Here is a 24,671-nt window from a genome sequence, read left to right on the forward strand (position 1 = left end):
AAGTAAGTGTCTTTTTACTATTTTTTGCATGTGTAAAACCTCTCCGCTGCACTTAGTTGTTCTGACTCAATAACGCCCACATTTGTCCGGAGGTCCTGCCTCCGGTGGGAAAGTTGCATCTCATGCAATCAACGGTTTCTCTTCACATGGTTGTTTAATTATGAATAAACTGGTATTCTATGCAGCTGCGCTGATTTTTTTTTCTCCCAAAAGATCCATCAGTGTAGTCCGTCCTGCATGCAGTAGCTGCATTGTCTGGTCTACAGCAGGCTTGCCTCCTTTTCTAACGTTGCAGCCACCAGGATTTTATCAGCTCCATAGGGATTTCCTTATAAAGATTGATACATTTTCCAAAAAAATGTAATCCGTGCCGGCTCTGAGTGCTCTTGCTCTCTTACATACACATTTAAACATCGGCCATAAATAAAGACACCACACAGGGTTTTTTGTGTTTTGCTACCACAAAATATATGTATAGATTCAATGCATCAATTGTTTTATAATCTCTTGCAAAGATCATCATATAAATAAATCACTTAGTAGGCAGATGATGTATTTTGCAATAATGCAGCATACTGGGGAGATATGTTATATTCTTCATTTAGCTGAGAGAGAGAGAGAGAGAGAGCGAGAGAACAAAAATCTGTTTTTGTATCTCATTAGACTTTATCAATGCATGATCATGCTTAATTACCTCTAGTCTAGAGATCTCCTATAAACGCTGTCCATGGTACTGCGAAGACTTTGTGGATGGATTGCTGGATAACAGCTTTCAAAGAACATCCTATATCAGGAAATGAAATAATCACTTAAAGCTATGCAGGTTATTGTCAACCACTTCACAATTAAAAACAAAAAACAAAAAAAAAAACTGTTTATATGCTGCATGGTTCCTTTTTCTGGACCAAGAAAAGGATGTGTTATTTTTGCTATTTATTCTTGACAGATGTATGTACATACTTGTACGTTTGCTTTGATTATAAAATATTTGGTATAGTAGTTGACATGATTAAGTTGATGATTGGTTTTGGTACCATGCGCTTAATGATAGTATTGTGTATAGTATTTTAAAGGGGAAGTCACATCAAAAATGTTACAATCATACAGTAATCTGTTGCATGTCCCCCCTCTAGTCCGAGAATGGCTTTCTGATTAATATCGAATTTGTGGAATATTAATCAGCAAAATTCCAACAGGGTGTGGCCATTTTGCCACATGCTATTGACTGAAAATGACATCACATTGCCTAAAGTCTTAGCTTTCTGGGAGAGATTACATTAACCGTGATTGGTCACCATCTGGGCTCATAGACATTGATGTTTTTTTCAATTGACAACAAGTGGCAAAATGGCCACCCCTCGAGATGGATAAAAATGAGAGATTGTCTTATATTTATCAAAATAGAGAAGAAATATAAGGCAGTGTCACTGTGAACTATGGTACCCTGCGATTGATTCAGACCAGTACAGGATAAAGCTACTCCACATCTTGCCTAACAGTAAGCTGTCATACTATAGACTCCAGCTCACCTGCAACCCAGTAATGTCAAGCGGTGTAAAACATGAATGTGAACAGTGGTAAATTATTTATCCTTTTGCTTGTAGAGTTTAAACAATCTTTTAAGACAGTTTTTGTTGTTTGTTTATGTGCTTTTCTTTTTTTCCCAAAGTTAAAGGAAAAGATCAAACTTAAATGAATTGTATTAGTGTTATTATGTATCATTACATTATTAGTATTATTACACAAGCTATTATACATCTTTTCCTTTCACGCTTTCATGAAAATTAGGCTTACAAAACAACAAACCTATTCTCTAGGAATCTGTTAGAAAGAGAAAAAAAAAAACTTTTGACTATCTGGGTGTGGATTCAATGCCAGACCGCTTAGGTTACCGGTTGTAGGCCCATATCATGAGTTTTTTTTAACCTTCAAAATCTATTCATATAAAATAATGAAATCCTACCTATGGCACACGTGTAGTTTAATCTCTTATAAAATATGAGGGGGTTTTTGTTGGGTGGGGTGGGGAGTGGGGTTTAGATATTTATAACCAGGAAGTCAAATGTCTCATTGACCAAAGCTGCACCTCACTGAGTGGGTTTCGTGCTCACTTCATAACATTGTTCTAAAGCCAACCGCCATGATGAAAAAACAACAACCAAAACATTGTAACGATCAGTAATGGGAGTCAGTGGTGGAGTGAATGAAAAAAGCCAAAAACAGGCATTTTACTGACTTTGAAAAGAACAGGAGTTGACACAGAAATTTTACAGACGTGTCAAAAGACCACCCATAGTCCACACATATCTCCTATCAAATCATCTCCCATCTCATTACAACAGTTCCGGGTGAATTATGTACTAGATTGTTAATTTGTACAATCTTGTTCTCCCAAACACATTTTCGTCACTTGACATTTTCTACAACAAAACTTTGTAACTAATAAATGAGACATTGCTGTTTACTTAGCCGGCTCAGTGCAAAATCTCCCCTCAACCCTTAAGGAAACCAAATAGTAATAAAAGGTGAACATCTTCTTGGATAAGGTCATTTGGATCCCTTTTCTCTGTTGGGAACTGGCTGATCTGTAATAATATGTCCTGGTTCACTCAGGAAAAAGGAAACAAGCATGCTACAAAAGCCGAAAGCTAATGGCTTGATGCTAAACCCAATTGATGCTAGTCTTAGTAGATTCATAGCAGGGGCAAGAAATGAGGGCAGCAGCACAAATTGAATCTTTCTTGACAATTTGTAGCCAACAATACATAGACAGCAACAGTGCTAACAACTTTATTCACCATAGAATGATAAATGCCACACTATGCTGTTTTGTTCAATCTGTCTGTCCATTCTTGCCTTCGCCCTTCCATCCTTCCGTCGGTCCGTCCATTCATGTGTCCGTTCATCCATCAAAATAAGTCAAATGGCCACAGCTCAAAGAAGTGTACTGATTGGTGAGCGATATTTTTTATCAAAAATCATCATTCCTGATGTCATTCTCGATTTCATTAACCAAAGCACACAACATAATGTAAGGGCTCTACAAATTATCCAACTTTTTTTTTTTTACTGTAGACATTATTTTCAAGGTCATGTGGATGCTCATGTTTATCTCTAGAGGTCAAGGGAAAGTTGTAAGGAATGCACAATCTTATCTTAGTGTGTCAAGACCTGTCACTTACACTCACTCCACCTGCTCTCCTCTTTCCATAAAACATGCTCTTCTCTTTCCATAAAACACAATATCTCTCAAACGTGGAATTCACATGGTGTGTTTTACGGTATTGGAAATATACATTTGAAAAGATTTAAGGCTAAGAAACTATGCATTAGACCATCTGTGTTTGTATCGTCTTACAAACGTTTAAATACATTGTGAAAATCTCTTTTATTTGTTTGAAAGTGCATTTGGAAATTCTGTAACCAATCAATGTTGAAACTCGGCTTTGAATTTTCTTTGTGGAGTTAACATGTTTTCAAAGTGCTTGCATGAGTTTTTCCACAAACCAAAACACATTTAAGATGGCGTTCATGTAAGGGAAATGTCAGTGGTTGTCTGTCTATTCACTCTGCGATTGGCTGGCAAACACTTTAGGTGTAATCACACTGTGTTTTAATAAGAATAAAAATCCACTTGTTGTAAGCCATCCAAGGAGCTTGACATTTGTTGCTGCAACACCACCTTAAAAAAATCGCAGGATCAAACCCAGAAAAAAGGTGAGACGTTAAATGAGTTGAGCCCGTGGACACACAGAAAAAGTTTTACTTCCGCTATTAACTTACAGATATTTGAAATCGCACTTGATGAAGCCTCACCAACTTGGCTCTACGGCATTGCTGCACAATGTAATACGTACTTGCTGTAACAAGGAGTCTAAAGGCAATAACAGTCACAATCAAATGGAAGGCATTCACAAACATATACATGAATATGCTCCACTGTGAAGTTTTTCAAACGTCGTCTGCCACATTACCTTTGGCCACGCATTTGCCATTCCAATATATTTCTGCACTTAGCTATACCTGTACATTTTTAATAACTGATTGATTTTGACATTCCATGAAGAATGCAATCAGGCCGCACTCAACAGGATAGAAGAAACTGTTCAGGTATAGTGCAAGTTCGAAGAGGCCAGCACTTACATACAGTATGTAGTTTCAGTACGATCGATGAATTGCTACACATGTACTGTAATAAGCTGCTTCTATTAAGCTCTTGAGTGTGAATAATTTATCAGGGCAGCATTTTTTGTACATTGTTGTCAGTGTGCCTTTTCGTTCTCTTAAAACTTGGAGTTGTTTGAAAATAAACTAATTTAATACATTTCATTTTGCCAAGCTTGACATAAAAACGCAGCATCATTGAGTCATCAAAGCACACATATAGTGAGCAACCAATCTGTTTTCTGCAGCACTCGCTGTCATACAAGGTAGTCTTTTTAATCTAAAAACAGTGTTTATGGAAAGTGAGATGGAAAAAAAACATGCAAACACCACCTAGAAATGTGACAAATGTTTCAAACTAAAACCTTCCAATTTTGAGGAAAAACAGGCAATCACATATTTCACCATGCTGCCAATGAAAATTCGATTAACATTTATTTTGCGTCGTGTATCTGAATGTTTTGACCGTTCAGTGCTGAAAACACAAGTATTGCTATTGTCAGTGGTAACAATGAAGGCCAGAAAAAGTGCCAAGACCAAAATGACTTACCTGTTCAGTGTATTTGTCTCACTCACTCACTCACTCACTCACTCACTCACTCACTCACTCACTCACTCACTCACTCACTCACTCACTCACTCAGCCTTCCGGCAAGCCTTAGAAAAGATAATCAGGGCATTATGAGCATACCTTCTGCACAGAACAACAATTTATTGCCTTGTGCTGACAGACAGGCTGACTTCCAGCCCTAGATCAGTGTATGATTGGCAGACTGCATCGTCTCTCTAAAAGACTAGCAGCAAGCTAGCAGTAAGAATAAACAAATCTAAGCCAAAACATGTCTATTCTAATCGAAAATTGCTTGCAATTCATTCTAAAGTTCAATGTGTACACGATTTTAAGGTGCATTTATAATCTTATAAAAAATGATTAAGCGTAATCTACTGTTTCTCCAGCAGCCACAGCCAGTCCGCATCATCGCATCCCAGTCGGCTCAGCCGACGTCTTTGCCAAAGCCTGCGCCTTCCATCCAGCCTACCCCAAGACCTCTCCCCCCACCACATACACCACACGCAGCCAGCTTTCCCAGTTGCCCTGGACGGGGCAAGATGGGAAAGCTGTGTAATCCTGAGGAGATGACCTCAAAAGACTACTACTTTGACTCATACGCCCATTTTGGTATCCATGAGGTATGTTGGCATATTGTGCTTTAGCACACTTATTGAAGGGTATACCAAGTTTTGCAGGTGAAAGAATTTTCCAGAGCAGCTTATTTTTCATTCACTGCTGTGTATTTTTGAGTGGATATACTGCCCTTATATTACAGTATACTGCACTTACACTTACTCACAATAGTTTGAATTTGTGTAATTTGCCAGAGATAAAGACTATGCCCTATCGAAGATAGCAAAAACTCAATCTGAGCTGAAACTGTTATAAATTATTTATGAATACCATATGATGGTGGCAAAGCAGTTATTCTCTAAACAAAGCTCCTCAACCTTCTTCAACAAAGTTTCTTAACACCAAGATGCGGCAAGATGGCAACAAATCAATACCTTAATTGTGTTTTGTCTGACCACAAATCACTTCTAGCGATCTGGTGGCGCAAAGAAGAACCTGTGATAGGTTCCCCCTGAAAAATCTGCTAATGAGTATTTCCAAATATTGTACTTAACTGAATATTCTTGGGTTCAGTAAGAAGTGCGCAGACCACTGCTCAGGCCAAAATATCTCAAATGTGTGTTTTGACTTGCAAAGCAAAGCTGCTATAGTACTGCCACCACTACTGATAGTGAACTCTGGTTCAACTATTTAGGATCTGTCACGACTCTGACTAATAAACTAGGAATGATCAGACTGCTGCACTGCATTAAAGTATGAACATGAACCTAACGCGACTGTCAAACGTTATATAACAGAACTGACACAAACATTAGTAATTAATGAGCACTTCAGGTTCATCCAGCTGTAGCCCCCACAAATAGAACAAAACCATACTACACTAACATCACACTATTATTACACGAGTTGAAATCTTTGCTTTCCTGCTTTAATGCACACATTTCCTCAAACGGGGATAAATGTTGTTTTTATTTTTTAGTAGTGGCCAGTGGATTTCAATGGAACCGACTGTTTATAAATTATTTCTGTTAGCAGGGTTGTTTTCAATGAAAATGTCAACTTAGTCCGACATGCAACATTACTCGATTTTTCTCATGATTTAGGAGTCAGGTACATTTTTGTTACTTGTGACGACACCTCACAATACGAGACAAAAAGAAAAGGCAGAAATGGAGAGCCTGAGCCCAGAGGTTTATAACTGACTTGTATGTAAAGCCACGTGGCTTAGATACAGTGCAAAAGCACATAGTGCATATATCACAGCAAATCCACAAACACGGTTGTCAGATTGTATTTTTTAAATTCAGGTAGACAAATTGCCACTTTCCCAAGGGTTTAGCCTCAACATCATCTTTCTGACCTTATTTTGTTCTATATTTAAATCCAGGAAATGCTGAAGGATGAAGTGAGAACGCTTACCTACCGCAATTCCATGTACCACAATAAGCATTTGTTCAAGGACAAAATAGTTCTGGATGTTGGAAGCGGAACTGGGATTTTATCCATGTTTGCAGCCAAAGCAGGAGCAAAGCATGTGTACGGGGTAAGTAATAATGCAATGGAGGTTTATCAGAATCTAAATCCATGTTGGAGCCCATCTTGGTAACGACTTGTTCCATGTGTATCTGGACATAGATTTGAACCCATGCCACATGTGTCAAGCTTACTATAATCTTAGATGAATCTCCTGCGTCAGTCAGGTGATAAAAGTGTTGCGGCCACTCAGGCCAATAGACATGCCATGGAGTAACGATTTAAGAGCCCTCTTTGTCACTGTGTCCCGGGGGAACGAGTAATTGTAAGTCAGGTCATGTCTGAGGAGACGCACCGCAAGCTTGGGATAACCACATGGATCCTATTTTGGGAGCAGGCCGAGAGCATATATTTGCTTCAGGGGAGGAATGATTAACTCGGAATTGCCAAGAGATTTGCAAGGTACTGGTTGACATTATGCACTTGCGTGTGTATTTGCCTTTCTCCTTCTGCCCTCTCGCTCTATTGCACTCTCTCTCTCCCCCTCTGTCACAATCTCTCTCTGTTGAGCATTTACATTTCTGCTTTGACTCATTTTTGTGTCGCCGATGCCCATCTGGCTGTACTCAAACATACCAAAAATGGAACTATGACTTGAGGGATTGAATCCACTTTTGAGCATGACAATCTGCGCAAAAAAAAAAAAAAAAAATCAGGCCCATACTACTCTACTCCAAAGTTAATAAGGCATCAAAAGAAAGATGAGCCAGCCACTGAGGTAAAATGAGGCTGGGCTAAAGGCCAGTTCAACAATAGCCTAAGGTATATTTTTTTCAAGAAAAAGAAGAAATGGATATTCAGGACTGCCAATAAATCACCTAGGTTCCATATGTCCAAGAGACCTACAATATAACTCGGATCATAAGGTCACATGTGCTGCCCATTTGCATCCCGTCATCAAATGATAGATTACAATTTGCTTCTAAACTTTTAGCCAGCGATTGGTCGAGCCTAAATAGAAACAAAGTTGTTTCGGGATAAGTGATAAACTTGTCTACCATGGTGAAAGCTATTAGTAGTGCAGAATAAATGTGTGGCCAGGTCCAATTCAATGACAAAATTAGGAAAAAATGGAAATTACTTGATGATTTGCAGTCTTGGGAAAATTAAGTGATTCCAACAATACAAAAAAAATGCATTCTTCTGCCAGCATTTTCTCCATGTTTGCAACAAAATGTCTTATGAGCAGAACTTCAAAATATGTATATGTATGTATGTAATCCTCCTAAAAACAAAACGACCAAAAAATGTCAAAAATCTACTTTAGGTAAGAAAAATTTATGTTTTTGCATTGGTACACCAATATACTAATAGGTGCATAATATTTTTGTCCAATGTCATCTTTTTTATACTATTTTTTTAATTTATTACAACCCCAATTCCAGTGAAGTTGAGATGTGTAAAATGGAAATAAAAACAGACTACAGTGATTTGCAAATGATCTTTAACCTATATTCAACTGAATAAACTACAAGGACAAGATATCCATTCATCCATACATTCATTCATTTTCTATAGCCGCTTATCCATACCAGGGTCACAGGCTTGCTGGTGCCTATCCCAGCTGTCTACAGCCAATAGTTGGGCAACACCCTGAACTAATTGCCAGCCAATTACAGGGCGCAGAGGGACGAACAACAATTCATGCACTGATCACACCTAAAGACAATTATTAGTGTCCAATACACCTGCCATGTATGTTTTCAGAATGAGGGAGGAAGCCCGAGTGCTAGCACAGAGAACCTGTGCAGGCACAGGGAGAGCGTGCAAACTCCACAAAGACTCCTCTTTGGAAAATTCCACTATGGAGCAAGTTAATTGGAAACAGGTGAATGTAATGATAGGGTATAAAATGAGCATCCCCAAACGCTCGGTCTTTCACAAGCAAAGATGAGGCGACGACCACTGAAAATAGCAAGTGGATAAAAAAATAGTATATTTAAATTGCTTATTATACAGAAAGTAGTACAGCATTTCCTCCCTTATCGGACCATTGTTAGCAATCATTCAAAAGGACTCCCTCACAAACCTCACAAGTGTCCTTGTATTATTAGAGTAATATGTACCTCAAAAAGTTTTGATTGTATGATGTAATTTTCTGTCATGTTTTGAAATGCTGTTTTGATGTGATTCCATTGAAGACAAAAAACAAAATGACAATTAGTCAGAAAAATCAGTTTTTCCTAATTGGTTTATACCTACGTCACTCCTCCACATTCCCTCCTACCACCACTTTTTTTTTTCTTCTAATTGCTGAACACTAAACTGCAGTCAAGTGTCAGCCACAGTTCCCCGGATTGCCTACTCCCAAGCTGAAAAAAATGTCGATGAAACAATTATTTTTGCAAAATTAATTTCTTTCTCTTAGATAAATCGAGTGCATGAAAAAATAATATTGCAGTGTTCTAGGCACACAATAAGGAAATCTTTGTCACCCATCACCACATATATACATCCATTAATTTGAATGCTTATCTTCACCAAGTGTGTGTGCATACTAGAACCGATCCCAGCCATCTTAGACCAGCTAATGGGGTACACCCTGAACTGATTGCCAGTCGATTGCAGGACACACAGAGACAAAAAAACGGTCACACTCACAATCACACCTGAGGACAACTTTGAGGGCTCAACATTTTCCCAAACTATATGCAAAATATCTTCAAAATTTTCACGCAAAAGTTGAATTAAAACATCCTCTTCAGCTCAGTGGTAATAAATATATTGTTGATAGCCTGAGATCGAAACACAATGATGCACTGTTAAGAAGTCGATCTAAATCAATGTGACAACAACATTATTAAAATTGTACTTGTGTGGCAATTTTTTGATTAACAATACTGACAAAATCCTGCGTGTACATTGATTGTCTGTCTTTAATTACTGAGGAAATCACAGAGAGGAAAGACTTCAAAGCAGTTTGATCTTCATTCTCAAAATCGAATACCCTAGAGAATTATTGTTGTCGGCTTCACAGTTGGTGTTTCCTCAGATATCTAGGCTCATCGGTTTCTTTCCCTCAACAAAAGACCTCATTCTTACATGTATTTAAACCAAAAGCCTTTTTTTTAGTCCTATTTTGATGTTATTCAACACAAGACATAAAGACTTCATGTTTCTTTCCTCCTCTAATGTCTTCATGTTGACCAGATGGCTCTCCTGTCATATTATGGCTGCACTTCTCAAATTACCCCAGAGAGATGGAATACAATGTGCAGTTGATTTTTTTTTTCATTGAACAGTTTGGGAATGCAACCTCACGCCTTCTAATGCGGCAAGAACTCAGAATTGAAATGTCTCTTCTGAATGACAGACTCTTTGATTTTTTTTTTCTTTTCCTGTCTCCCCCAGATTGAATGTTCCAGTATTTCAGAATACTCAGAAAGGATCATCAAATCCAACAACCTTGACAGCGGTAAGAGCTACTCTACTCTTATGACAATGCACAATTCATCCCTGACAGTTTAATTGATATAATTGTGTATAAAACTCCAATACAAGAGTTAGATGGTTTTATGGATATAGTGAGTGGACCAATACAATACAATTTCAGTCAAAAAATAATTTTTACAATACTGTAAAAGAGCAAATAAGTAAAACGAGCCTACTGGAAACCAATTAAAATCGGAAAATCTGTATGAACGTGAGGCTGGAGATCCTAAGAATCTTGGACTCTTGAATCCAGTTTGTGGTTGCGGTCCAATCTGGAGATGATGATTTTCACACTCAGCTGTGAACTGCACCTGTAAGAGTTGGAGAATGCGGCTTGATCAAGCCAATCTGTGCCACACATATCCAGTACCCAAGCAAGTCAACTAATCTCAGAAAGGATATATCTAAGTTCTAAACTATCAGCCAGTAGATTTCTCTCACATCTTAAACGCCGTGGCTTTTTTTTTTTTTTTAAAGTGAGGCAGTTTATTTATGAATTTCTACTCTATTGTACAAGTCTCATCACATCTGCCCAATATTTAACACAACACCCCACAGTGAATCAATGAAACTGTCCAAGTCCATCCTCGTGCTTAATATTCATCAGCTCTTTGCGGTGCTCTCGTGAGGCAGGAGCCAGCCGACTGATAGAGATATTGAGAGAGAGAGATATACTGTATATTGAGAGAGCGACAGACCCACAATATGAAGTGGATGGCCCTTTGTTTAGCAGTTGAGAACAGAAATAAGCATCATTAGTTTATTAAAGAGCATAGAGCCAAGTGCAGGAAAAACAAAAATCTAGAAAACCCGTCTAAGCTCGTCAGTGAATGTGGCTCATGTGTGTGACAAAAAGGATGTCAAAAAAGGTTTCCGGATGGCGTGTAACTACATCTACATTTGGCACTGTTTTAAGGGGATAAACATGTCTAATGTTGTTGAAGGTAAATGCATTTTCAAAAATTCATCAGTGAGAGCTCATTTTTAACAAATACCCTATTCAGTAACATGGAGATCCACGGCTATTGTTCCAAATCACCCATTATCTGCAAACATTTGTTTTTATGGTTCTATTTATCTGTTTTGTAGTTTGGAATAATATCTCACTAAAATGCAATACATTTCTACAGTTCCATAACAACTTAACTGCTCCCCAACAACAATAATAACTAAATGTATGAATGATAAAATATACTTTTCTGGAAGTGTCATTTTATTGCTGAAAACCTGGCAATATTACTTTATTTAATAGCAGAATTGTGAAATACAGCTCATTAGCCCTTAGCCCCATAGGACAAATCAAGTTACAGCAAAATGTGAAAATTTAATAGCACAAAACAACACTAATCATAATGTAAACAAAATGAATCTTGCCATTCTGTACTTTATTGTACTTTAGTCTTTTACGCTGATCAAGCCAATGATTTTTTAATAAGATTTCAAATATTTGTTAAATGTACAAATAACAAATAACTTTTAGATGGTTTGAAATAAATTAGAAATAGCGTTTGCAGTGAATTTATTGTATGATATGGTAGCAATACATAGCGATGGGGGAAACTAAGGCAAAAGAATGATGCAGCCAAGTGTAGTCATAGTATCCCTCTGCTCAGCATTTTGACTGAATTCAATTACATACCAAATTTCCACAGTAGGGAAAGACACATTCCGTGTCGCTATAAAACAAACAAGCTTCCCCCTACAATTCTGAAAAATAATCAATCGGCACTGTAATATAGTTAGCGCTATCAAACAGCCTAGAAGCAATAACGCTGTACTGTACGGTAAGAAAATTCAATCCTAAGCATTGAATGTGATAAGAATATAATCAGTCTTTCCGTATTAAAAAAAGTTGAACATCTTAGACAATGAAAGCAATCACCTTGGGAAGAACTGGGGTTCCGAAGTCTTCGAGACAGGCTTTAATGTTAAGGCTCAAAACGTTCAAGCAAATCCTATAGTCAGCTTCACAAGATTTTTGGTGAGAATCCAGCTGGATCGTACAAGACCACCACACTGGTACAAATTTTGTATAAGCGCTCGCTCAATCTTTGTGGTTTCATTTTTCCCCTTCTCTTGTTTCCACATAAGTCTTCTATATCTCCGCTTTTGACATCTGCGTGCATTCCTTTCAATATTCTAATTATAATAATAGATTCAAGATTTCAAGTTTTATAAGATTTGAAAATGTGTGTTTTAGTGATCACCATCATCAATGGAAAAGTGGAAGAGGTCGAACTCCCCGTGGAAGAAGTTGACATCATTATATCCGAATGGATGGGCTATTGTCTCTTCTACGAATCCATGCTGAACACAGTCATCTTTGCGAGGGACAAGTGGCTTGTACGCACTCTCCACGACACAATTTGATCTCAATTCATTCAATACCATGAATTTTACTAGTTGGTATTAGGTATGTGGTACGTGTAGTTGGACGAAATAAACAGCTTTCAATTTGTTTTATAATATTTGAGGGAACGCATGACATTTTTTTGTCTTAGACTACCACTCCAGTTTTGTGATATGTGCTCTGTTGTTCATACAAAAAAAAGAAAATGTCCACCACTGGAAAATGATGCAATGACCACATTAAAGTTAAGTATTACATACAATAAGCACTTATCTTAAAACAAGCACATGCAGCATGACCAGCGTCCAGCCTGGTTCAACAAAAGACCATTACAGTACAGAAGGTGAATAAAAGATCCCTGGCAATATTTGAGATACTTGATTTGAAAAAATCTAGTATCACATAATTCAGAGAATAATTCCAGGTGAAATCTAAAAATGCATGGAGGAGACCACAAGGCATTCCACTCATCATCCTCCAGAAGTTTACATGACCTCAGTTGTAAGACGGAAAAATATCTGCATTAGATGATAAATGACTGTGAATCATGTGACAAGTATTACAAATTACTGCTAATTGACCGTTTCTGTGCTCTTTCTCATTTGTCTCAAAGAAACCAGGTGGACTAATGTTTCCCGATCGTGCGTCTTTGTATGTGTTGGCCATCGAGGACAGGCAGTATAAAGACTTCAAAATACATTGTAAGTTAAATCCATTTATGGTATGTGTTCTACATTTAGCTACAAAAGTATTTGGACAGTGGCAGGTTTTATGATATTACCTTAATCAAAATGTGATTGCATCGTAGACTTAAATGAGTGATATCACAATTTTTATACAGCATGCTTAATTTAATGAACTCAATAGCATTCGGAAAGGTGGCATCATTTTATTTAAGACCTAATTTTTAATGCTTATGGGAAAAATGTTTGCAGTCAATTAGTGCTTGAATATAGCCCATGGACATAATCGAATCAGACGTTTACTCCTCTTAGCACGAATTAGGTTCAGTAGCTGCTTGATTGCAGATCTTAATGCTTCCACTGTTGTCTTCAGTATGGTGAAACTCATGCTCTACATGGTTGAGACAGAGTGGCTTCACTTGGAAATTGAAGAATAATCAATATATTTCCCTCATAAATCCAGATTCTTATTTTGCAGTCATTGACAGCATATGACAATTAAAGCAACAACGGAAGATGCACTTCACAGAACACTTAAATAACGACTTCAATTCTAGTTTTGTCAAAGTAGCCACCCTTTGTTCCGATTACAGCTCTGGGCATTCTCTTAATGAGCTTCAAGACGTTGTCACCTGAAATGGTTTTCACTCACTGGTGTGCCTTGTCTGGGTTAATATGAGGAATTACTTGCTTTATCAATGAGGTTGGGACCATCAGTTGTGTTGTGCAGGGCTCAAGTTAATACACAGCCGACAGCCTTGTTGGTGCTGCAATTTCCTGTGAAATGACAATGTATCTTGTTCTACCTTTAAAAAAAAAAGGTTTCATCTTACTTTATACTATAAAAGCTATACAATTTGAGTTATGGTCCTTACAAATTGAAACCTGGTAGTAATTTAATGTTCACTTACTGTTTCAATGCAACTACCAGAATAGCAAAATTAATTTGGTCGTATTAAACATGCAGCTACTAACCCAGTCACTCATGAGTTGATTCAATGCTGATGAGCATAGTGTGTCAGCTGCAGCTCTGCCTAATTTTCAATATAATTATATTGAAGGTGGATTTTCCCCCGAGTTTTGGCTTACCCTTGTGCCCACAGCACCCTTAGTATCTTATGCCCCACAATAATAATCTGTTATGGCTCTTATGTTAAATCAAATCAATGTTGAATTTGACGTGTGTGATGGTTGCGCACCGGCCTTACCGAGCAGTAACCTAATAACGTCCTGCCCTAGTAATGTTATGTTCGTAAACAAATCGAGTTCTTTGAAAGGCTCTTCACTGTGTTTTCAACCCGCCCCTCACACCCCTTCACTTGTGGAGGTAGCGTCATCTTAGCGTATTAGCAAAGTCTGTTCTAAATGAGTAAGAACCTTGATGCAGTCTTGGGTGGTGGCTTCTGTCATGGATACAGCTTTTGGCCAAAGGGTGGTGTCAAGGTGGTAAGGGCTCAACAATGTCAATATGGATGTAACAGAACAGACGAATCTAGTCGACAACAGGCTCTGTTAGCCTCTGACTTGGCTACAGATACAGTTCTTGGCCCATTTGAGGTTTTTTTTTTTTTTTTTCGGTTGACGCCGTGCCACAGCAACCTCTAACTTATCAGCTTGGCTGTTGCGCGTTTACATGGGTGAGACAGAATGTGAAATGTATTGGAAACATGATGGCCAAGTGATGCAGGGATGAATGTGCGGGGACAGCCAGATGTCCCAAACTGCAACTGTGATCACCAAATGGTGTATCTTTCCAGTGGAGGCCAGTCATTGCGCTTTTGTAAAAATCAAATTTTAACCCATTGCCAGGGAGTAACATCACAAACACTTGCAGGAAGGAAATGTTAGATAATGCCTATTTATGACAATATTTGTTTCTCTAGCAATAACAAATAAGCACCACACTGCGGTGTGTCATCATTAAACTAATTCTCCTCTCTTTTGGTTTGTAACCTATGGCTGAATTCATGGCCAAATTCATCTCTTAATATTTAACAGCTTGACAACTTTGCACAGATGTGTTTTAATTTGTACTGGCTCTAGTAGCCGCACATTATCGTCTCAGTGCCTGCTCAAATTTCTGAGACGCATTCATCGAAGTCAACAGAACAATATGACAGCCCTCAGACAGACATTTCCACACACGCACTCTGACATACGACGGCAGCCAAAACAACAGCAAAATACACAGCACAAGTAAACAATTTTTTTTTCTACTCTTAAGAAGTTTTTTTTAGCCTTGCGAGGTCATCAAGGCCTAGCATGTTTAGATACTTGCCTCGATGTCTTGTGAGACAAAAACCTCAAAGCAAGCACGGCTACATTGACTTAAACTTTTGTGAACATTCTGCAACAGCTCCATTTGAAATGACAAAATCACACCTTTTCAAATCGCAATGATATTGCAAATGCAACTAATCCTTCAGACCTAATCTGAACAATGCCTGGAGACCCAGATGATAGCTACTGTAATGGCCCGGGGGCCGTCATTAATGTGAACGCGGCATAGTTTGCTGTCATACTGCACATGGTAGAAATGGGACCAGTTATTATTAATTAAAAAAAAAAAAAGCCCTAAATTACCTCAACTGAAGTGAAGGTGCTAACTGCTTATATAGTGGAGTGTGGCATGCTGTTGGTTGCATGCGCTCTTTCCATGTTTTACACCCACCTAAAAAATCCAGACAATTGAGAGGGTGAAAAGCAATTTTATGCTATACCTCAAAAATTAATTTCCAAAAAATGCATAGTCTTTCAAGTTCCCAGAAAAAAAAGCATACATGACTTCATAACGCCTTTTATGTTTGAGTGTTTTATCACACATTTAGGAAATGTGATTTGTATCAAACAAATGTAAATTCAACCAAGGCTATTCCATGTGGGATTCCTGAAAAAAAAAAAAAAAACAGTCACACAACACACAAACTCACACGCACATACACACGCTTCCGGCTCTGGCTGTCCTGCGTGGAGTTTGCATGTTCTCCACGTGCCAGCATGGGTTTTCCCCAAATACCCCAGTGTTCTCCAATAATCCCCAAACCATGCATGGTGAGTATATCGGACACTTCAAATTGCCCCTCAAATTACCACTCCTACTACCCAAAAACAGCTGGGATAGACACCAGAAAGCCCACGACCCTTGTGAGGACAAGAGATTGAGAGAATGGATGGATGCATTTACCATTTCACGATGGTGAGTGTTAGTCAGTAAGCCTCTCCATCCTGAATCATCTCAATCCAAAAGCACAAGGAGGGCGAAAAGAAAATTTCCAAAGCCATTGTTGTACTCATCAATATATCATACAAATGAAACACTGACAATAAATAAGTTTTTATAATGATCTTCTGCAACACATTTGATCCACAACTAAACTACAACAGCTGTAAAACCTCAAGCTGTGTGGAGGAACTTTTATTCAACTGCCAGTCACAATTTATGAAATATGCCAGGTGATGACATTTGTTGATCCTGCTTCAGTCATCTGAGCAAAGCAAGTTAAGTAGTGTCTGCGTTTGCGATTTGTCAGACGGTACGTCTCCCATATTTTTCTTGCATCTCAATAATCATCAACAAATAACTCTGCTTCTATTGCCAGTTCCAGATTTCAAACTGTCAATAAAAAAAAAAAAAAACAATGTCACTGGGGAAGAAAGCGCTGCAGTCAGAGAAAACCACTTCCAAGTCTTGCACTAAAAAAAATCAATCTCCACAAGATAAAATGTCTTAAAACAAGGATACGTCTTTACATTCATTTTAGTTTTTTTAGATGTGAGATATTCATAACCTCCATCAAGGAAGGTAATAAGCAAGCATGTTGACTTTAATTTTTTCTCTATCACTTTATGTAAGTGCTAAGATGCGTGAGAATTCTGTTCCATGCAATTTGCAGTTGCGTGAAAGTGTATTAAGCCAGCCTGCAGCTTTGCTGGGATGTCAAAATATTTCTACTCTCCAGATACTATTTATTTATTTATTTAATGCAGTGGAGTTGTGTAAATGTGAATTTCACACATGGTCGAACTGAACCGAGTGGTGCACACACTGCGCTCGTCTCCTCCTTCTGCGGGCAGATGGGCTGATTTGACCTTTGCACTGAGGTAGAAGTGGCCGTATGTAGGGCTCAGTCAAAATGTTGTGCTCATTATTGCTACTCTGAACAAAGCACCACGTTATAAGCAGCATCAATAATCTTAATGCGGAACATTGTAAAATATGTGACCCGAACATTAACATCCACTCCAACAAATGTTGGCTTATTAGTGTAGCTTGCAAACAGTATTTGTTTGTGTCAAAAATAGTGCACAGTGATAACCTATGCTGCATTTTTGCAAAGATTGTGAAATCAGCGCTTAAAGAGCTTTATGTTGATAAACTGCCTATGTGCCAAATTATAGCAAATTGCTTCCAAACACTTGGAAAACTAACTGAAGGAATTGGGAGCCCTAAATTCTGAGAAATTCAGTGGAGAACAACGCGGCCTGTTGTGGTTTTAGCTGCCACTATATAGCTCAACAGTTTGTCCCCGTTGGCTTCTTAAAACATAATAAAACAATTGTCAAGAAGCCAATTGTATGAGTTATACATTTTTCAAAGTTTAACATACTAAAGTAATTATACTGTTTTCAAGGGTGGGAGAATGTATATGGCTTCGACATGACTTGCATCCGCAATGTGGCGATGAAGGAGCCTCTGGTTGACATAGTTGACCCCAAGCAGGTGGTGACCAACTCCTGCCTGGTCAAGGTAGGTCAAATTCTGTTTCACATTTTTTGTGACCATCAGTTCTGCGGACTTATCAATTCATTCATTCATTCATACGGTGAATCCGCCTTACGAGCCCAACCGCGGAACGGATTAATCTTGTAACACGGGGGCCCACAGTTTGGCAACAAATGTAAAAACTATACAAAAACAGAATTAATCTCATCTTTGTGAATTCTTCATATTTTCTTGTGTTCACACCCTTCAGTTATATTTATTAAGTCAAGCCTATTTCAGATATCCCACTTTGGGCAGTCAGTGATTGTTGCACCAGTGTTGTTGTTCCGTTACAGTAATTATTGCAAGCAAGGATACCACCGTTTTAAAAATGCACATCTGTGCGTCAAAACTCAGCTGATAAAATGTGGCTGAGGGCTCAATCTTTCTCGAATGGCAAAAACAAACAAACAAAAAAAAAACAACAACCCTCAAGATACCTTTTATAGGACTCAGCTATAGTTTTGCCCTTCATTTTTTGAGTGTCTCATTTGAGCAATTACAGTAATTGATATTAATGATAGTAATACTAATGTATTTTATGTAAAGGTGCCATTTTTGGTGCTCACAAAAACAGTGCAATTTCTTACATTACTTTCAATAAAATAATAAAAAGTAGAATAAATAAATGGAAAGGGGCAGAGGAAAAATGACATTAGGTTTAATAGGTTTAATAGACACTTTAAAACATGAATGAAAGAGTCTCATGCTAGATGCCATGTAGTTTTTGGCGCAAAGCAATCATTTTTCTTAGTTTTGTGTAGTGGGAAAATGGATGCAAACTACACTCAACCTGTCAAAACTTGTGGGCATGTTTACGCTGGTATGTCATTAGCAAATTTGTGAATTAAGACGGAGGAAATGACAGGTGCAATTGAGGTGCTATTAAAGGTGCTATCAGCAGCTGAATTTTCTTTCTATGTAAATTCAGCGCCGGGTGTTGGTAAGGGCCTTGCCAAGGGGCTGGAGACAATTGGCAAATCCAATGATGTTTTTATTGAACCAAAGATAGTCGAGGTTGCGGTGGCCAAGGGTGAATGGTTCTGGGTTGGGGAATGGAATCCAAGTGTGACTTCCAAGTTGGCACGGCTCAGAAGGGCTGGCAGGGACGGAGCACAACATGAAATGAACTGGGTATACAAGTAACAAGAGTGTTGATCTGGCAGCAATAAAGAGTTTGGCTTTAATATGCCGCAGATGTATGAAACTTCTTTGCACCTGGTCCTTTCACCATTTGTCCTTGCGATCTTGTACAATGACACACCCATTCACACAAAAAGGTGGGGCTCAAGGATTAGAGCCCAGAGACCTAACGAAGAGTAAGAAATTAAGTAAAATGAGTGTGAAAAATTGTTGTTTAAACTTTAAAACGTAACCAGTGTATGTGCTGCTGCTTATTGAAAACATCACAAATATTCAACACCAAGGCACTATTTTTATGACAGGCAAAAAAAATTCATTACAGAACACATCATCTCGCACCAAAATCATAACAGACTTGAAGTCAATATATCATTGTAATGAAAGAGAAACATTAAGGAATTTCACACTTGTTGACTGGATGCTGGCGTTAAAGTTTTGGATGAACTGCAGTGCCCTCGGGAACTCTCTAAATCTTGCCAATAGATATAATTCAAATCAACACACTAAATTTTGAATACACACAAGCAAACGCTGGTCATTTGTGAATTTCAATGGTCATCAGCTCGTATCCTCATGTACGCTTTAAGGTTACTCAATAATGTGAGTTCCCTTTGCTCATGAACAGAACAAGTGGTGAAAAAAAAATGTAAATAACGATAGTACTATGATACAGTGATAGAATAACTATTCAAAATCGGAACAAAGAGACCAGGTGACCACATACAGGCCTATGATAACGAATGGCTGAATATAGCGATTTTTGATGAATTACCTGTGAGTTTCTTGTCTTAGTGAGAGATCCATCTCTTTCTGGTAACAGGAGGTGGACATCTACACGGTAAAGACGGAGGACCTCTCGTTCACATCAGCGTTCTGCCTGCAAATCCAGAGAAACGACTACATTCATGCATTAGTCACCTATTTTAACATCGAATTCACCAAATGTCACAAAAAGACCGGTTTCTCCACTGGTAAGATGCCACATTTATTCTCTTGGCCTAAGAAGTTCTGGAGTGACATTGTTTAATTAAAAAAGAAGTTGTTAGAGAGTACACACACATTTTTGCAACAAAAATAAATGTCAATGGTAGATCTAAAGTATTATAAGGTATGGTGGGGGGTCCGTCAGCAGCAATATAGCTAAATTATCATTTCTTTGTAAAACTCCAGACATTTTAGACGCTTTACTGCCCCCCTCATCTTTTCAGACTCGTTTAGTTTTATTTAATATTCATAAGTTAGATTAGCCACTTGCACAATATGCATTTATAATACAAACGTTGTTTTAACCTTATTTAGCTACATGAGAGGCAAATTATCTAGTTTAGTAGCAGTGAGTGCATTCCAATATTACAACAAACTAAAACTGCAACAATCTTGAATCGTTGGTTGCTTAAATTGAAATCAGAATTGTCACTACGTGTTGAAGACTTGCCTTAGTAGTACAGTAATGGTTTGAGACTGACCTCTAGTGGGGAGAGCATTCATTGCATCCGGTTGCTGGTCAAAATGCATCACTGCAAAAGCACAAGTAGCCTCCTCTCTAAAAAAGCACGTCCTTTACAGTTTTTCCGACTCCAAGCCTGAAGGATAATTTACCAAGTTAATGCTTGGATACAGTTTACTATGTGGACAAGAAATAATTAACCTCCCACTTTTTAGTTACCAAAAAGAAGCAAAGAAAGAAATGCAAGCAGAGTCCCAAATTTATCAAAGAAAGAGATCTGACCAAATATGGATCCATTTGCCAGGGCCTTTTACATACCGGTAAGAAACATAAACACTTGTTTGTAGGGACAAGAGAAAATAGAGTACACCCATATGTTGCTGTGGCACAGCACAGTAGGATGAATATACTGACTCAAGTGCATCTCATATTTTGAATGTCAGCCAAGCTATTGTCAGCAGAGGTCAAGGCACTTGAGCATGTTCTGATTTGTTTTGGCATTGAGATAGAAATCAAACAAACCAGACGTGCACACACACACACGCGCGCACACAGTCATTAGATTAGAAGGTTATGGTACACATCAATCCAAACGGTAAAATAGGCAAGTGCTTTCTTTAATCTAAGGCCGACAATTTGTGTGTCAATAAATAGTATTACGTACCACTTTCTTTACAGCAATACAAGCACAAAGTCTACTAAGGAATTTTTAGTCTTTTCTTTTAGTTTTGCAGCTTGCTTGTTGCCAGTCAATTGCAGTTAGAATGAACGAACTCCAATTGTAACTCTTACACACAAACAAGTTTGAATCATTAGTTAACCCATTAAGCCGGTTTTGGGGAGAGGAGGCCCGTACAGTATCTCCTGAGGGAACCCATGAATCCATAGGGAGAACAAAGGAAACACTACACAGAGATATTGTGAGGCAGGGGTGCTTACCTCAATGTTGAAGCCCCTAAAAGTCCATCCTTGCATGGGAGGAGGAGTTTTAGATCTTTTACAAAGACTCCTAATTTTGCATGTCTGTGTGTGTGTCCTAGCTCCCAATGCTGCATATACCCACTGGAAGCAGACAGTGTTCTATCTTGAGGACTATTTGACTGTGCGAAGGGGAGAGGAAATCACTGGCAGCATTGCAATGAAGCCGAATGACAAAAACGTTGTAAGTGCTACACAAAGCAAATGTCAAAATAGCCCAATGTCCATAAATTAATAGCACAACACAGCGCGGCATTAATTTATTTGATGTCTGACTCATCCCTTGAGCGCACACCTGTCCGCTATTAACTTTTTTTTTCAAACCGGTAGATGCCACTTTATTTGTTGATCTTGTAACCAGAGGTGAGCAACTTACATTTTTTTGCTGGTCTGACATTCGCCAGAGCCCCTCCCCTTTCCGTCATTGTCGCCCCGTCATTTTTTCAAGGCAGACAAAATTGTAATCGTCTATCCGTTGGTGTATTTTTGCCTAACCTTCCGCCACCACTCGAGAGTGAAATTTGACCATTTTTTTCTGGTCCCTCATTTGTCAGGTGCTGGTCTATGTCTGCCTGCACTCATACTAATTATTTTTTCTGTTTTTGTACATACACATAAAGTTAACACCATGTATGTGGTTCTACAGTTACACTGCAATTGAAACATAACACAGTAATACACATTCTCTTAAATACATTTAAGAGAATGCAGGGGATTAGAGTGCAATTACCAAACATGTCCACTGGATGGCATCATCATGCTTTACATGATACTCAAATAATGGATGTCAGTTCTTATTTATGACTGCCTGCCCTACAACTATAGAAGACAGTTTCATTAACATTTATCTGAATGTGTCTAAATTCATTTGTCACACTACCAATAAAACAAAGAATTTACTTAAAAAAAGGTCTTTAGTGAATTAAAAAACTGCTATCTTGCATTTCCTGGCCAAGAGCCAATCAGAGAAAGAATGAAATATATAATATTGCAGATAAGCATGCAAGTCAGTTGAATTGTATTTCAGTCAGCAGTACGGGGTGCGGCAGGCTGATGGACATATGACAGACGTCTGACAGATATCCAACGTGAAGTCTATTCCGATGAATATGACAATGGTTGAAAGTTGCAATTCCGACATTTTTAATTTGCCGATTTTTTTTTTTTTTTAGCATTCACATCATTTGTTGGTCTGTCGGCTAAACAGGCATTCGTCTTTGATGGACTGATGGACAGCCCGTCAGTGTTGACAAAGTGCCTATTCTGCGTGTAACACCTCAGTGTGGAACAAACTGGAACAAACAACTTCTCCATGATGCAAATAAGCATGGGCAATTTTGGATGCCCGTGCAGAGGAGTTTATGGTCTTTATCTCAAACAGTAAATAACACAGTGAAAGTAGACAAGACACACTTACAAAGTGTGGTGTTCTCAAAGGGGCAGAACGGAGCCAATGCTTATCTTGTCCCAGGCTCCACTTACAATCCAAAGCATTTCTTCAACATATGATTTACTTTTTACTTACGTTCTTACTTTTTGGCTATGACGCGGTTGAAGCTGTCTCTGATTCCTCGAACTTGTATTTCAATATCAATTCTAAGATCTTTCCTGTCATATGACTTAGATTAAAATGTGATACCACCATAATTTTTTCTCCAGTGTTCTCATTCTAAATAGCAGGGATTTCTTTTCTCTGCCTGCAGCGGGACTTGGATTTCACCTTTGACCTGGATTTCAAAGGACAACTGTGCGAGGCAGCTATAGCCCACGACTACAAAATGCGTTAAACTTGCATTAAACTGGAATTAAAGACACCTGCAGGGAGCAAAGGAAGTCAGAAGACAGTTCCAGGACCAGTCTTCAAACAGAAGGTGCAAATAAAACGGAAGACTGGGTGGCCCCGCTAACAACTTGCTAAGGATGCTGTCAGACAGGAAGCCATGGGCACAGACTGTTACAAAACCTTGAATGTAATAATTGGTGAGGGGATCTATTCGCTAACTTGTTGATAGTTAGATTCTTGCTGTACACGTTGGTAAAATGAAGTGATGTACCTGTGTCGTTTATCATAACTTGGACCTCACCGGATAGGGAAATACAGTACTGTATGTCTGTTAAGACTCTTGTCCATGTTTTGCTTAAGGGATATTTTAATTTGGATGGCTTTGACCCTGTGCCACCTTCTAGACAAACAATTTACTTTGTAGTTGTATCATTTAAGACTCAGTAATGGTAAAAATATTCATCTGAGCACGACAGCCAAGGACAGACCTACTGCAGGAACTGTAAACGCAGTAGGGTTACTCTGTATGTGTGTTATGTGGAAGGTAATGTGTTAAATATTTGGTGTACAGTGCTAATAGCTCGCTTGATGGGCAGTGACAAAACGTGAAACTGTTGCTGAACTCCGTATTACTGTTCCCAGAGTCGTCAGTTTGATTAGGCAGTGGTATTGTTTGACCTGCTATTTCAACAACTACGAGTACATAAAACAATGTGATCCAGTACAAAGCTGCGTAAACCACCTTAAAAATAAGTACAATTATGTCATTCTTGGCTCCTGGAATCTATGGATACAATAATAAACAAGCAATGCAATCAGAACCAAGGATTGTGAACTTTGTAAATTCCTTTTCTTTAATATCACTCTTGTATTGGATCTATAAAGAGAGACTGGTGAGTCTTTTTCCTCTAATGCCTTGACCGAATTCCCAAGTGTTCCTGGGTCGAGTCTTCAATGCTGCATTTATTATGGCACACTTTAATTAACCATGTCAAGGGTTGTACTGTTTGTTTTTAAAATGTGCATCTAGTAATCCAACAATCTATTAAATGGTACACATTAGACACAGCAGGTGTCATGCTTATAAAAATCTATTAAATGGTACACATTAGACACAGCAGGTGTCATGCTTGTGCTTTGGAACTAATAGGTAAGATAAACAAGAGTGTCCTGCGGAATGTGGATCGAATGTGCCATCTGAAGACCTTAAAATGAAATCAACAAAAAGCATGATGAATATAAAATACAACATTTACAAGCATGTGACTAA

At 38.3% G+C, this 24,671-nt stretch overlaps 1 protein-coding gene across 4 annotated transcripts in view; it reads left to right on the forward strand.

Annotated features, from left to right (window-relative positions):
• Positions 1–24,226, forward strand: part of prmt8a (protein arginine methyltransferase 8a) — a 40,329-nt gene extending 16,103 nt beyond the window's left edge. For 3 of the 4 annotated variants that reach the window (XM_088416927.1, XM_088416928.1, XM_088416926.1), the window contains exons 2-10: positions 5,122–5,355; positions 6,678–6,833; positions 10,175–10,238; positions 12,456–12,598; positions 13,219–13,306; positions 17,920–18,035; positions 20,014–20,164; positions 21,681–21,802; positions 23,322–24,226. In XM_088416927.1, the coding sequence (XP_088273053.1) occupies positions 5,275–5,355; positions 6,678–6,833; positions 10,175–10,238; positions 12,456–12,598; positions 13,219–13,306; positions 17,920–18,035; positions 20,014–20,164; positions 21,681–21,802; positions 23,322–23,405 (1,005 nt within the window). In that variant the 5' untranslated portion in view covers positions 5,122–5,274 and the 3' untranslated portion in view covers positions 23,406–24,226. The remainder of the gene's footprint in view (positions 1–5,121; positions 5,356–6,677; positions 6,834–10,174; positions 10,239–12,455; positions 12,599–13,218; positions 13,307–17,919; positions 18,036–20,013; positions 20,165–21,680; positions 21,803–23,321) is intronic. The other variant, XM_088416929.1, reaches the window with a different exon arrangement.
• The last annotated feature ends 445 nt before the right edge of the window (positions 24,227–24,671 follow it).

The sequence above is a fragment of the Hippichthys cyanospilos genome, chromosome 6 (genome assembly GCF_059441005.1).
Source record: "Hippichthys cyanospilos isolate Australia breed blue-spotted pipefish chromosome 6, RoL_Hcya_1.0, whole genome shotgun sequence".
NCBI lineage: Eukaryota > Metazoa > Chordata > Actinopteri > Syngnathiformes > Syngnathidae > Hippichthys > Hippichthys cyanospilos.